General features: G+C 46.1%; 1 protein-coding gene across 2 annotated transcripts in view; it reads left to right on the top strand.

Moving 5' to 3' along the window:
- The first annotated feature begins 2,075 nt into the window (after window positions 1–2,075).
- LOC134088458 (major histocompatibility complex class I-related gene protein-like) overlaps window positions 2,076–14,903 on the top strand; it is a 28,451-nt gene continuing 15,623 nt past the window's right edge. Inside the window, exons 1-6 of one of the 2 annotated variants that reach the window (XM_062542421.1) lie at window positions 2,076–2,199; window positions 2,492–2,752; window positions 3,992–4,182; window positions 12,783–12,870; window positions 13,829–14,110; window positions 14,241–14,376. In XM_062542421.1, the coding sequence (XP_062398405.1) occupies window positions 2,145–2,199; window positions 2,492–2,752; window positions 3,992–4,182; window positions 12,783–12,870; window positions 13,829–14,110; window positions 14,241–14,376 (1,013 nt within the window). In that variant the 5' untranslated portion in view covers window positions 2,076–2,144. Of the gene's footprint in view, window positions 2,200–2,491; window positions 2,753–3,991; window positions 4,183–12,782; window positions 12,871–13,828; window positions 14,111–14,240; window positions 14,377–14,903 lie in introns of those variants that run through there. The other variant, XM_062542422.1, reaches the window with a different exon arrangement.

Below are 14,903 nucleotides of genomic sequence, written 5' to 3' on the forward strand. Positions count from 1 at the left end.
AACATATTTCAACACAGTCCATTAAATAGGGTCGAATCAGGGTGTTGTAGAGAGTGCTCATAGACCTATGGTTAAGAAAATGCCTCACGTTACTTAACACCCCTATGCTTTTGGAAATTTTGGATCTGACATGTTTTACTGTACTTTTCTTGTGGTCTATTATAACCCCTAGAAGGTGTTTTCATACACTCTTTCTATTCAACCATATGTATCTTTAAACTTACCTCAGTGATTAAATGTGTTCTGCGGTTACCAAAGATAATGTTGGCCTAACTTTTTTAAGTTTAAAGATAACTTATTGACATCAAACCACATTTTTTTTTTTTTAACTGATCCGAGACTTTATCCAGCAGCCCTTGATAGATTACAGATATACTGTATGTCAGAGGCCCTACAATGGCTGTAATAGATAGATAGATAGATAGATACTTTATTGATCCCCAAGGGGAAATTCAAGAAATGTACTCAATGTACTACTGCGCGTAATAACCTCTTTAAAGTGTAACTGCACCCTAAAATATGTTTTTTGAGTTGTTGATTGATTGAAATTACTCATAAGTGGTGACCTACACTATTACCAGGGTTAATATTGACAAAAATCGTGTTTCCCGAGAAAAGTAACATTTCGTATGATTTTGTATTGGAGATGTAGCTCTCTGCGCCCTCTACAGGTTGAAACATGCCATGGCATTTCTCCCGAGACTACGTCACCGGGTCATTACCAATTAGGAATGAAACGCCCCAACATCTGCTGCCCTGATTAGCCTACCTGTGATAAGCCATGTCTGCAGCACTTGTTCCCAGATTGACACGAAATCACCATGGTTGATTGGCTGCAGCAGTGCTGCACTACCTTCCAAATTTCAGAACGTCCTGCCCATTTTGAAAGCCTTTTTCAGAAATGTGAAGTGGGTGGAGTTATGGGGTGAAGAATCCCATTCCATAGAAATGTTCAACGCTGCCCTCTACTGGCGGTGTTATTTCTTCTGCAAGATTGGGACCCACTGATGCAAAGAATTTATTAAAATCTTCTGCCACTGCATTCATATCACAGACCACTTTTCTGTTGACAATAAAGTGACTCAAGTAGCTAGTAGACGTTTTTTTGATCATTTTTTGATCATTTTATTATGGCCGCCAGGCAGCGAAGTGGCGATCATTTACAGTACTGTAGGCTTAGTCCGATTTTTTTTTTTCCCCGTCAAGGATTCCTGGGAGACTGAAAGATTGGGGTGCACAAAACTTTATGGGCATGTAGCCCCACATGGATATATTCATAAGAATTGTAGACCCACATACATCGTTTCTTGACTGTTGATGCTGTTTATTGCCAGTTGGTAAAGTTTAGATGAAGTAGGAAGTGATGTTAGGAATCTCTGATCAATGTGATTGGTATAACGCTGGACCAGTGATTAGTGCACATTGCGATTGTTGCAAATGTTTCCCAGTTAAGAGTTCCCGGACTCTATTGACTTTGTGAAAGAATTGAGCTATAGAACATTTACGGACTCCCCTCCAGACCTCTTAGGTGTCATGAGAAAAACCTGCTACTAAAACCTGCTATTAGAACTAAACGTGGTGAAGCATAGATACTATGCGGTTCTACTCTGGAACCAACTTTCTGATGACATCATAAAAGGCCTCAATTACAGCCAGTTTTACAGGGCAAACTGTTCAGATGCCTTATGCTAACTTACAAATTCTGAATCTGTAGTATCGTTTGACTGCTGCCCCTGGCCTTTTATTGGCTATTACTGTGGTTTTGTTTACGGCATGTAAAGCACAGTTAATGACCTCTTTATGAAATGTGCTATATAAATACACTTGACGTAGACCAAGTGGGAATTGGACAACAAGTTTCCTTTCCAGCTTACGAATCATGCACATTATGATGATCATGGCAGCTGTCTGTCGCCTCTCAGGAATCCCATCCAGCAGCATTCATGGTAGGTACAAATGTGCTTATGAGAAACGCGCAGTAGTACATTGAGTACATTTCTAAGCATGCTCCACCTTATGGGAGGGACATTAAGAAAAAACTTGTGTTGACTATCAACTTCAATCAAAGTCCGTCTGACAAGTATACTTTATAGTGCTTCTGTTCCGTCTGTTTTCCAAAACCTCCCTTGGATGTGTTAGTCATCATGACACTCTCTGTGCTTTTATATCTAGTTCACATTTTATCAACCGTGCAAGCAGGTAATGACTTATTTCTACAAAGCTTCTATAAAAGTAGAATACCAGTACTTGTAATTCATATAAATGCCAATAAGGTCTGTTTATAATAAATGACATATCACCTTTTTTATATGTATATTGTATTGTATTCATGATGAAATATGCAATGCATGGTATGTATACTGTTTTAATCTCCAGACGTGATGCTGTTCATGCTGAGCCATGCCTATGTTATACAGTATGTTGTGATTGTTCATTTTGAAGCCAATTGAAGTTCTCATCAATCCATTGCTCTTAAAACTGTCTTTTGCAGGAGGCCATACTTTACTTGTATTTGCAACTGCCATAAATGGTGAGACTGCATTTCCTGAATTTAGTGCTTTGTTGATGCTTGATGATTGTCAAGTAGGATACTATGATTCAATTCATAAAACGGTTCAACGCAGAGGTCCAAATCTCACTGACCCTGTAGATGAAGAGGATCAGAAGGATTTTATGTTGGTATGTGGGGACATTTCTGAGGGTATGGGACACAGAATGCTGTCTCTGAAGGATCACTTCAACAAAACACATGGTAAGAACACACTAATCAGTGCAATACACTCTACATATGCTCACCTATTCAGATCATCAGCTCTTGAAATAAAACCATGTTTGAAGCAACAATGCTGGGACGTGGGATAGCTTAACAATAATTAGCAAAATTGCAGATTAATACGAATACGAGTACGAAAACTTTATTGTCTACAGATGTGCACATTTTTCTTCAGTTTCACCAAGAATACAAGTAAAACAGGACAGGATGAAGGGTTGTGATGATGTATAGAGATCGCTAAGACATGTGACCAACTTCATCAAAACACAAAGAATTATGGGTATGTTTGGCTCGCCTGATGCCAGCCCATGTAAACTAGTGTTCTGGGTCTATGATCTGGCATCATAATAATGAAAACTAAGCATGAAAAAATTGTGTGAAAAACAGAACATAATCTTGCGCTTCCTTACTGATGCTATCCATGCCATTCCCCGCCTTTGTCACCATCATCTGGCGAAATAATCAAAGGAAGTTGCAAACGTACCATGGACGCAGTGATATCACGCACTGCTAACTGCTTGTTGCCTATGGGGACTATTTTCAGATACACACTTGAAAATTAGTTCGCCAAACTCGTTGCTTCGCACGTCGCCGGAGTTCTAGACTTCCACTTAGCCATTATTTCCATCGAACCGGTCACCTCGTCGGCCGTTATCCCTTACTTACCTGAATTCAATTTGTGGCTATGTGTCGCAGAGATTGTCACTAACTGGAATTCCACTTTTCTGGTTCAACCAGAGTCAGACGCTACTATAAAATTCGGGCCCTTTGACAGACAATAATTCTGGGCCCCCTGATAATAGTCTGATTTTAGAACCAATAGGATCCTATATGATTGGGACCCTATAGGATTGAATGGATTTTTTTGGACAATCCTATAGGATTCCTAGCCCCCCCCCCAAGCCCCCCCCCCCCCCCCCCTCTTCCCCAGCGGCGCTCCTGACCACAGTGTTCTGTTGTGTCTCGTCATAGTCACATCTAGACATTCATCTAGACAGATATTGTGCAAGTATTGTGACAATTGTTTTTTTTGACAAGCTACAGTACATTTAATTTAGCCTACAGGTGCAAGCCTATGCAAAGGTAAATAACTAAATGCTAAATGCTAGTAGCTACATATATGTATTGTCACTGGTTTATACAGCATCTCCTTGGACTTCCATTTTTGCTATCATGTCCTCAGCATGTACTTCAATGTTCCCTTTCCATCCTATGCAGGAATCCAAACTCTGCAGAGACTGACCGGTTGTGAACTATTAGGAAATGATGAAGAGGGACGAATGGTTGTAATGGAGGCTTTTGATGGTGAAAGTGGAGATGTGGTCTACTACAACAAACATGAGAGCTCATTCCTGACTGACTTGAAATGGCCAATTAAATACAGTGAAATATACAAAAACTATGTCAAGTATGTGTCACATGTGTGAATATTTTGATGTAGTTTAATAGTCCTTTTGCTGTGTTTGTTTTGTGTGCAGTGTCATGAGCCACGTGTGTTTTTGTGTGCTGTGCTTTATCTCTGGTGTTCCCAATGTGTCTGATAATGAGGACTAATGGACCCATTAACTTTCTACCAATCCTGGCGAGCTGGCTGATTGGACTAGATGTGGGACAGGTGTATGCGGGGGGGATGTTGTGTACTTTATTCGCAGACAGCGATGCACAAGAAAAAAGGACGGCAGTGACAACAGCGGTAGAGAACCCCAGAGTGACTACGGGACCATTAGCCACGGACGAGAGGCCGCGATCGGATTCCCACTGTTGGACAAGGGTTGGGCGCTCACCACGTTTCCGGGTTACAGATTTTGTCTGTGCCCGGCCTAAGTAAGTGACTATCCGCTCTATTTGCATTTGGTCTATGCTAGTCGCTGGCCGCGCTGCACTTCCTTCTCTGCCGCCGAGTCCTTTGTCTTGCAGTGTCTGCACCGGAGGCCTGGCTATCCGACTGACGACTCGCCCTCTGCTTGCCGAATGCCTGGCTGACTGCTGTCGCTTATACTACTGCTTCGCTGAGGGACGGCTCGGCTGCTACTGTTGCCTGTCGCGTCCTGCTACTCCTGCTTCTGTTTGTGGCCTGCCTGCTTGATACTGCTACTGTTGCCTGTCTCGACCTTCTACTCCCGCTTCTGCCTGTGGCCTGCTTGCTTGATACTGCTGCTGTTGCTGTGATCGCTACGCCTGTTGCTGGTGGGTGCCTGGGCTTTGCCTGCTGGCTTGTGGCTGCCTCGCTGCTATTGCTCTGAACTGTTTGGATTTGGGTTCGTCGCCCGCTACTTCTCTGCCTCTAGCTTCGCTGTGGTGGTTTGGAACGTATAGCACTCCTAGTGGCTGGTGGCAGTAATTGCCACTCGGACTACATTTATTGAACAGACGGTTTTAGGGTTATTGTATGTGGTTGCATTATGAACTGTTTGTCATGACATTATTTTAATAGTATATTGCCAATGAAATACTTATAATAAAAACTAAATTAAGAGTATAATCCTTGTCTTGGAGTCATTCGTCTGCCCACCATAATTCCCTGTATATTGGTAAATTCTGCCTGGTCACGGGCAATCCAGTTAGTGGACCGGTGTGACATTTTGGCGCTGACGAGCAGGGTATTGTGGGTAGCAGACGAATTAATCTGAGTTATAGGATTCTTAGACATTGTTTAAACTGCCACTGTTGTATACGTTGTGTGATCCATTTATCTGCCTCTGTATATAACTTGTTTTCACCATGATGCCAATTTTTGCTGGGGCGCCTTGGGTTCCAAAATTTGATGGGTCATCACAAGGAATGAAGTATCTAGAATGGAGAGAGCAAATATCAAGTTTAATTGTTGCAGCTGCAGTTAATGAGGCTCAAGCTGTTGATCTGTTATTGGGGGCCCTATATGGAGATGCCAAACGTGAAATATTAGTTTTAGATGAGGCAGATAGAGATGAGGCTGCCAAGATCTTTATAGAACTAGCTAAACTGTATGGGGACCAGTTGCCTGTGTCTGTGCTGCGGTCAAAATTTTTCAGTTGCCGTCAAAAACCTAATGAGCCACTGAGGGCCTATGCCCTGCGCCTACGAGAACTACATAGACAGCTCCATATCAGAGCTGAAGACAATGCCCCCTCTGACCAACAACTACGGGACCAACTGCTACTTGGTTTAAAGGAAGGTAGTCTGTGTCGTGCTCTAAAGACATTTGTTCGCAGGCATCCAAGGGAAGCATTTGCAGGTGTGTACAAGGAGGCGTTGTTCCTGGAAGAAGAACACCACCAGCTGGAAGGCCAGGATGCTGCATGCGCATTAGTAGGTGAGTCCCATGCCCCCAAGTCCAGTTCAAAGGAGCAGCACTGGAAACAAACCCTTAAAGAGGAATTGATGGGGGACCTGAAAGCCCACCTGAAGGAGCTGACACAGGAGCTCTGGAGTGACCGGCCGCCTCGAATGCAGCCTTCTCTAGGTATTCCACCTTATGAAAGGAGACGGGCCCAGTCACAGACACGCTTCATGTGGGATTCTGAGGGCAAACCAATCTGCCACCGCTGTGGTCAGCCTGGACATATTGGACGTCACTGCCGTAGCCGCTCAGCGTCTCAGCCGGCTTTAAACGAGTAGACCCTGCCGCTGAGGTCCAAGCAGCAGGGCATGTGACAGAACCTGGTAAGATGAGGGCCAAGAGTGCTTTTCTGGGACAATGCCCGACCGTTCCTGTTAGTATTAATGGGCGTAATTTAGAGGGGTTGCTGGACACTGGCTCCCAAGTCACATTAATGGACCAGAATTTGTTTGACCTGCATTTTGCCCACCAGGTGGGGCTAGACCCAGAACATTTCCTAACGTTAAAAGCTGCCAATGGCCTCGATATCCCTTATGTCGGGTATGCCACCCTAGACTTTGTCATAGAAGGTGTTCAAGTGCCGGAACGGGGCGTTGTAATTGTGAAATCAGGTGGACTGACAAACCAACTAATTATTGGCATGAATGTTATTAGCGCCTGTTGGAATGCTGTGTTCCAGAGACCTGACCCTTTCTTGTCTTCCCCACACCATGCACAGGCCCGGAGGGCCTGGACCCAAGCCTTTGCCGTTTGCCAGCGAGTTACCACCGTAGCCCACGAGGAACCAGTGGGACACATCTGGCCTGCTAGCAGAAGACGGATATGCCTGCCAGCGCGAAGTGAGGTTGTCGTCTGGGCATGTGTTCGTCAAAGCCGGGGTGACTCCCCCTATTGTGGCCTGGTCGAAGCCCTACCAGAGACCTCTTCCTTCGGCATAGCGCGTGCGGTGGTTGAGGTAAGGAATGGGAGATTCCCTGTGCGCCTGTGTAACCTGAACCCCTATGATGTCCCCTTAGGCCGTTACCAAAAGCTGGGCCGGTTATGCCGGTTGGATAAAACTGAAATCCATGGCCAGTGTGACCTGTCCTTGGCAGCCAACGAAGAGGGAGTTGTGGAGGTTCGGGTGGTCGAGGCGGGCTGTGACGAGCCACCGGCCCACTCGTTAGACGAACTTGCCAACCGTCAGGACCTCACGACGCAGCAACAAGGTGAGCTCCGTGCCTTACTTGCTAAATGGAGCCTGCTCTTTGCACAGGGGGAGGCGGATTTTGGAAGAACTGATGCAGTGCAACATCGCATCCCTACTGGAGTGGCGGCACCCATTAGAGAGCGATTCCGGCCCCTGCCTCCAGCCATGTACAAAGAGATGCGGTCGCTTCTAGCAGATATGCTGGAAAAGGAAGTCATCCGTGAGAGTGCAAGCCCGTGGTCAAGTCCAATAGTGATGGTGCGGAAGAAATCTGGTGATTGGCGCTTTTGCGTTGATTACAGAAAATTAAATGCCGTTACTCATAAAGACTCATTTCCGCTACCCAGGATTGAGGAGACATTAACCACCTTAACTAAGGCAGAATGGTTTTCGACCCTAGATCTTGCGAGCGGATATTGGCAAGTTGAAGTCCATCCAGATGATCGTGAGAAGACCGCCTTCTCTACGCCACTCGGCTTGTATGAGTTCAACCGCATGGCTTTTGGCCTATGCAATGCACCAGCAACGTTTCAACGTTTGATGCAACGTTGTTTGAGTGGCCTTACAGTAGAGGCGGTGCTAGTTTATCTTGATGACATCATCGTATACTCACCGGACTTTGCTACGCATCTTAAACACCTAGAGCAGGTCTTCCAGCGCCTTCACAAACACGGACTTAAGTTACGCACTGATAAATGCACATTTTTACAACCGGAGGTCAACTTCCTCGGCCATGTGGTAACTCGTCACGGGGTAAAACCTGACCCAGCAAAAGTTGAGGCTGTCCAGGACTGGCCAGTCCCTAGTAACATCCGCGAAGTTCGTGCCTTCTTAGGACTGGCTGGCTACTACCGGCGCTTTATTGCCGGCTTTGCCAAAATTGCTCGTCCCCTCAACTCCCTGCTTACTGGTGTCCCGGCAGCTAAGAAGACTGGCACCCGCCCAATTCAGTGGACAGCTGAATGTCAGGAGTCCTTTCAAAAGCTGAAGACCGTTTTGACACAAGCACCAGTGTTGGCGTACGCTGACTTCGCGCTTCCTTTCCGTCTCTATACTGATGCCAGTAACCAAGGGCTTGGTGCTGTGCTGGCACAGGTGCAAGACGGACAGGAGCGTGTGGTGGCGTACGCTAGCCGCAGTTTACATCCCACAGAGCGGAATGACTCCAATTATAGCTCGTTTAAATTGGAGTTATTAGCATTGAAATGGGCTATGACAGAAAAATTTAAGAGCTATCTGATGGGGTCCAAGTGCTTAGTATTCACAGACAACAATCCTGTAGCACATATCCAAACCGCACGGTTAGGGGCAACTGAACAAAGGTGGGTCAGCCAATTAGCAGCGTATGATTTTGAAGTAAAATATCGCTCAGGCCGCGAGAACACCAATGCTGATGCCTTATCTAGAGCCCCTGTGCAACCCCCTGTGCAACCCCCTGTGCAACCTTCTTTCTCTGAGCTGGCCAAGGTTTGCCTGTTGTCCATGGAGCCCCCGTCGTCCCCAGCTGAGGCTGTGGTCCACCTGCCAGCAGAATGGAAGATGGCGCAACAAGCAGATGCTGACCTCCAACATCTTACCAGGTATGTCACCTCTGGCTGTACACCAACACCCTCTGAGCGTCGAACACTGCCCCCTACAGTCAAACTGTTGCTCAAACAGAAGGACCGCCTGGTAATGCAAGACGGAGTTCTTTATCGCCATCTTACTCACCCAAAAACTCAAGAGCTTGTGCTACAGGTTCTCTGTCCAGCTTCCAGGAAGCAGGAAGTATGGGAGAAGTACCACCAAGCCGCTGGACATGCTGGGGTGGACCGTACACTTGCTGTTATCCGCCGGCACTTCTTTTGGCCCCGCATGGAGTCTGAGGTATGTCAAATGCATCAAAGGTGTGTCACATGTAGTCTCCAGAAAGATAAGGTTGTGCATAAAGCCCCTCTTCATCCCATCCCTGTGTCCTTTCCCCTAGAGGTGGTTGCTATGGACTTCCTATCTCTGAGCAGACCACAAGACACTTACCAAAATATTCTGGTCATGACCGACTTTTTCACCCGTTATTCCTGGGCCATACCCACTCGTGACCAGACTGCAGTTACCACTGCCAGAGCCCTGTGGTCTAATGTAATTCTCCCATTCGGCTGTCCCATGAGGCTGCATGCTGACCAGGGGCCTAATTTCGAATCCGCTGTTATGCGACAACTCTGTGAGCTATATGGGGTGTCCAAGAGTAGAACCACGCCTTATCACCCAGCAGGGAATGGGAGGGTAGAGCGGATGAATCAAACATTACTGGACATGTTGCGCACCTTAACTGTAGAGAAACAAAGCCGTTGGCACCAATACCTCCCAGAGTTGTTACAAGTGTATAACAACACACCCCACAGTAGCACTGGATTTGCCCCTTCCTATCTTATGTTTGGCAGGCACCTGCGCCTCCCTGTGGATGTGTCCCTTGGTGTTGATCAACCATCACCAACATATACCTGGGGGGACTGGGTCACCAATCACCATCAGAGACTAACCTATGCATTCCAGTTAGCTCAGCAGAAAATGACTTTGGCTGCAGCACAACACAAGCAGCATTACGACCTACAGGCAAAGGCAACCCCCCTGGTCCTAGGTGAGAGAGTTTGGCTCAGGAACCGTAACAGGGAGGGTCAAGGTAAGCTCTGTAGCCAATGGCACCCAGAACCTTATGTTGTCAGTGAACATGTGGGCAATACGGGGTTGGTATACAAGGTGAGGCCAGAAAAGGGAGGGAGGGAAAAGACTCTTCATAGAAATGCTTTGAAACCTTGTTATACTGTGTTACATGATGTGCCTGAGTGTGTAGATGAACTTGTACCACCCGAGGACACTCAATCGGTTGCCCCTTTCTTTGGACTCTGGGCTCGGCCACTGCCACCACCAGTACCACCAGCACCACCCTCACCATGTAATGAACCCTTGGACCCTGAACTCGACCACCCTGACGAAGGGAGTTCAGAGTCACATCCTAATGGGAATGATGAGTGGGAGCCGCCTCGAAAGTCCACTCGAGTGAACTTTGGACAGCCACCATCGCGACTCTCCTTGTGAGTTTGAGCGGAACCACTGCATTGCCAGGGACTGACAATGGAAAAGCCTGGGAGGGTGTGGTGTCACGTGAGTTTTGATTGGGACCACTGCATTGTCAGGGACTGACAATAGAAAAGCCTGGGAGGGTGTCACATGTGTGAATATTTTGATGTAGTTTAATAGTCCTTTTGCTGTGTTTGTTTTGTGTGCAGTGTCATGAGCCACGTGTGTTTTTGTGTGCTGTGCTTTATCTCTGGTGTTCCCAATGTGTCTGATAATGAGGACTAATGGACCCATTAACTTTCTACCAATCCTGGCGAGCTGGCTGATTGGACTAGATGTGGGACAGGTGTATGCGGGGGGGATGTTGTGTACTTTATTCGCAGACAGCGATGCACAAGAAAAAAGGACGGCAGTGACAACAGCGGTAGAGAACCCCAGAGTGACTACGGGACCATTAGCCACGGACGAGAGGCCGCGATCGGATTCCCACTGTTGGACAAGGGTTGGGCGCTCACCACGTTTCCGGGTTACAGATTTTGTCTGTGCCCGGCCTAAGTAAGTGACTATCCGCTCTATTTGCATTTGGTCTATGCTAGTCGCTGGCCGCGCTGCACTTCCTTCTCTGCCGCCGAGTCCTTTGTCTTGCAGTGTCTGCACCGGAGGCCTGGCTATCCGACTGACGACTCGCCCTCTGCTTGCCGAATGCCTGGCTGACTGCTGTCGCTTATACTACTGCTTCGCTGAGGGACGGCTCGGCTGCTACTGTTGCCTGTCGCGTCCTGCTACTCCTGCTTCTGTTTGTGGCCTGCCTGCTTGATACTGCTACTGTTGCCTGTCTCGACCTTCTACTCCCGCTTCTGCCTGTGGCCTGCTTGCTTGATACTGCTGCTGTTGCTGTGATCGCTACGCCTGTTGCTGGTGGGTGCCTGGGCTTTGCCTGCTAGCTTGTGGCTGCCTCGCTGCTATTGCTCTGAACTGTTTGGATTTGGGTTCGTCGCCCGCTACTTCTCTGCCTCTAGCTTCGCTGTGGTGGTTTGGAACGTATAGCACTCCTAGTGGCTGGTGGCAGTAATTGCCACTCGGACTACATTTATTGAACAGACGGTTTTAGGGTTATTGTATGTGGTTGCATTATGAACTGTTTGTCATGACATTATTTTAATAGTATATTGCCAATGAAATACTTATAATAAAAACTAAATTAAGAGTATAATCCTTGTCTTGGAGTCATTCGTCTGCCCACCATAATTCCCTGTATATTGGTAAATTCTGCCTGGTCACGGGCAATCCAGTTAGTGGACCTAGTTTAATAGTCCTTTTGCTGTGTTTGTTTTGTGTGCAGTGTCATGAGCCACGTGTGTTTTTGTGTGCTGTGCTTTATCTCTGGTGTTCCCAATGTGTCTGATAATGAGGACTAATGGACCCATTAACTTTCTACCAATCCTGGCGAGCTGGCTGATTGGACTAGATGTGGGACAGGTGTATGCGGGGGGGATGTTGTGTACTTTATTCGCAGACAGCGATGCACAAGAAAAAAGGACGGCAGTGACAACAGCGGTAGAGAACCCCAGAGTGACTACGGGACCATTAGCCACGGACGAGAGGCCGCGATCGGATTCCCACTGTTGGACAAGGGTTGGGCGCTCACCACGTTTCCGGGTTACAGATTTTGTCTGTGCCCGGCCTAAGTAAGTGACTATCCGCTCTATTTGCATTTGGTCTATGCTAGTCGCTGGCCGCGCTGCACTTCCTTCTCTGCCGCCGAGTCCTTTGTCTTGCAGTGTCTGCACCGGAGGCCTGGCTATCCGACTGACGACTCGCCCTCTGCTTGCCGAATGCCTGGCTGACTGCTGTCGCTTATACTACTGCTTCGCTGAGGGACGGCTCGGCTGCTACTGTTGCCTGTCGCGTCCTGCTACTCCTGCTTCTGTTTGTGGCCTGCCTGCTTGATACTGCTACTGTTGCCTGTCTCGACCTTCTACTCCCGCTTCTGCCTGTGGCCTGCTTGCTTGATACTGCTGCTGTTGCTGTGATCGCTACGCCTGTTGCTGGTGGGTGCCTGGGCTTTGCCTGCTAGCTTGTGGCTGCCTCGCTGCTATTGCTCTGAACTGTTTGGATTTGGGTTCGTCGCCCGCTACTTCTCTGCCTCTAGCTTCGCTGTGGTGGTTTGGAACGTATAGCACTCCTAGTGGCTGGTGGCAGTAATTGCCACTCGGACTACATTTATTGAACAGACGGTTTTAGGGTTATTGTATGTGGTTGCATTATGAACTGTTTGTCATGACATTATTTTAATAGTATATTGCCAATGAAATACTTATAATAAAAACTAAATTAAGAGTATAATCCTTGTCTTGGAGTCATTCGTCTGCCCACCATAATTCCCTGTATATTGGTAAATTCTGCCTGGTCACGGGCAATCCAGTTAGTGGACCGGTGTGACATATGCATTAAAAGAGCTGTTCCATCCTCTATGCATGAAAATACTCAGAAAGTACCTGAGGAAGGAAAAGAATCGCATAGTGAAAAAAGGTATACCTTTTCTGACTTTAAAAGTTGTATGTTTCCTGTACATTTAAAGAGACCCTATGCAACTTTCTGCAGGAGACGATCGCTCCTTGTTTACATCTGGAAGTCTGAGACGAAGAACCACGCTTGCAATTTATATATCTCTGCAGAGAAAATGCAAGCATAAAACGAGCGAAAACGAAAAACGAAACCGAAACCAGAGATGAAATCGTCAATCCTGCATAGTTCCTCTTTAAAAGCAGTTATAGTGTTTAGTATGTTTTACCTAAAGTAACTGCAGGTGTGATTTGAGCCTGGGCTATCCCATTTGTAGCAATGCTATCGCTCCTCCATCACACCTATAGAAATTAATTGAGAATCCCTTAAAAGAGTGCTGTGGCAGATTGTTGCATAGAATTGGTCTGAGTTCTGAAGACATTCTACATCTAATAAAGATATGGAAAAAAGAACCAAGCCATTGTCAGATCAATCAATCAATCCTATATACTCTTGGTTATAGTAATGCTGAATTATAGTAATGTAATGGTGAATAGGTAACAATATGCCCAAACAGTATCATGTAGAAAATTTTATTTGAAACCTTTGAAGACTATACTTTTTAATTTAGGGTGACCAGACCTCCTTGGTTATAGGTCACCTGTCCCTAGCTGGAGCTGTCCTCGGAAATGTCTCCAGCTTTCACTGTGAAATTGGAGTTAAAAAGAAAGAAAGAAAACACTGTTAGCTGTTACACAGGCTCAAAGCTAGCAAGAGCAAGTGCTCAGCTTAGAGATGTTCTAGAATACATATACAGTATGGCACATACAGTATTTCACACTGTATTTCTGGTATTCTGGTTGGTTCATCAGCAGCACAGCCCTTTGAGAGAGATAAAACCATGACATGTTTTGGAGATATTTATGCTTCTGAACTGAAAATGTCTTTTGTTTTCTTAGTTTAATTACCATGCCCTTCTTCGCAGTGAAGCCAAGAGTCAGGCTCCTCCAGAAGGCAGACTCTGGAGGAGCCGAAGTGACCTGTCTGGCCACTGGTTTCTACCCCCGTCACATCAACCTGACCCTGCTCAGAGACGGCCAGCCTGTGTCTGACCACCAGGTCACTGGGGGGGAGCTGCTACCTAATGGAGATGAGACGTACCAGATGAGGAAGAGCCTGGAGGTCAGTGCAGAGGAACTACAGCATCACCACTACACCTGCACAGCTGAACACCTCAGCCTGGACAACATGGTCAAGATTATCATAGGTATTGACATCATTAGACAGCATTACATTACATTACATTCAGCTTCACATATTATGGCATATTGATCATGTATGTCAGATCACTAAACACGTTTGCTGGTGAATGAATCATACTTTTATCCTGCTGACAGAAGCTGAGCCACATCCTGATAACCTGCCCCCACTTTCTTTGCTGATTGGCCTGCTGGTTGTGACAATTGTTTGTCTAATTTCTGCTATCATTGTTTTGGGGATATGGAGATGGAGGAAGAGAAGAAGAAGAAGAAGGTGAAAGGTGTTTTGAATTGCTTGACAAATTAGTCATACTTGGGTATCTAACATCCAAAGTTTACTTTATCCAGGTATTTTAAATATTGTACTCCCGAAGATGATGCTATGAACAATATTTCATACTGTCTATAAACTGACCTGGGACTGTTTATAGATATTTTGTGCTCACCTATCTCATGGGTATTCAATAAAACAATACATATGGATGTGTAGTGTTGTTAAAAAACAAGTCATCAGATGATGAGGAAATTGCATGTATGTCCAGTGGGAGCAGGCAAGAGTTAATGTAGCTGTACATGTAAAATTAGTCACTAAGGGCTTTTAGTTGCATCCCATGCTTATTGTGGAGCTCAGCTGAGCTCATATTTTGTTTGCCATAATATAAAGTCACACAATGTACAATAGTTATTTTCCCTTTTCTCACATTTTCTACATTATAATGTAAGGTGGCTGTCAAGTTGTGTAATATAGGCCTACCAGTGTAATCAAATCATCGTAAAAAGACAGCTGAAAAGCATAACACC

Source organism: Sardina pilchardus, chromosome 8 (assembly GCF_963854185.1).
Source record: "Sardina pilchardus chromosome 8, fSarPil1.1, whole genome shotgun sequence".
NCBI classification, from domain to species: domain Eukaryota; kingdom Metazoa; phylum Chordata; class Actinopteri; order Clupeiformes; family Clupeidae; genus Sardina; species Sardina pilchardus.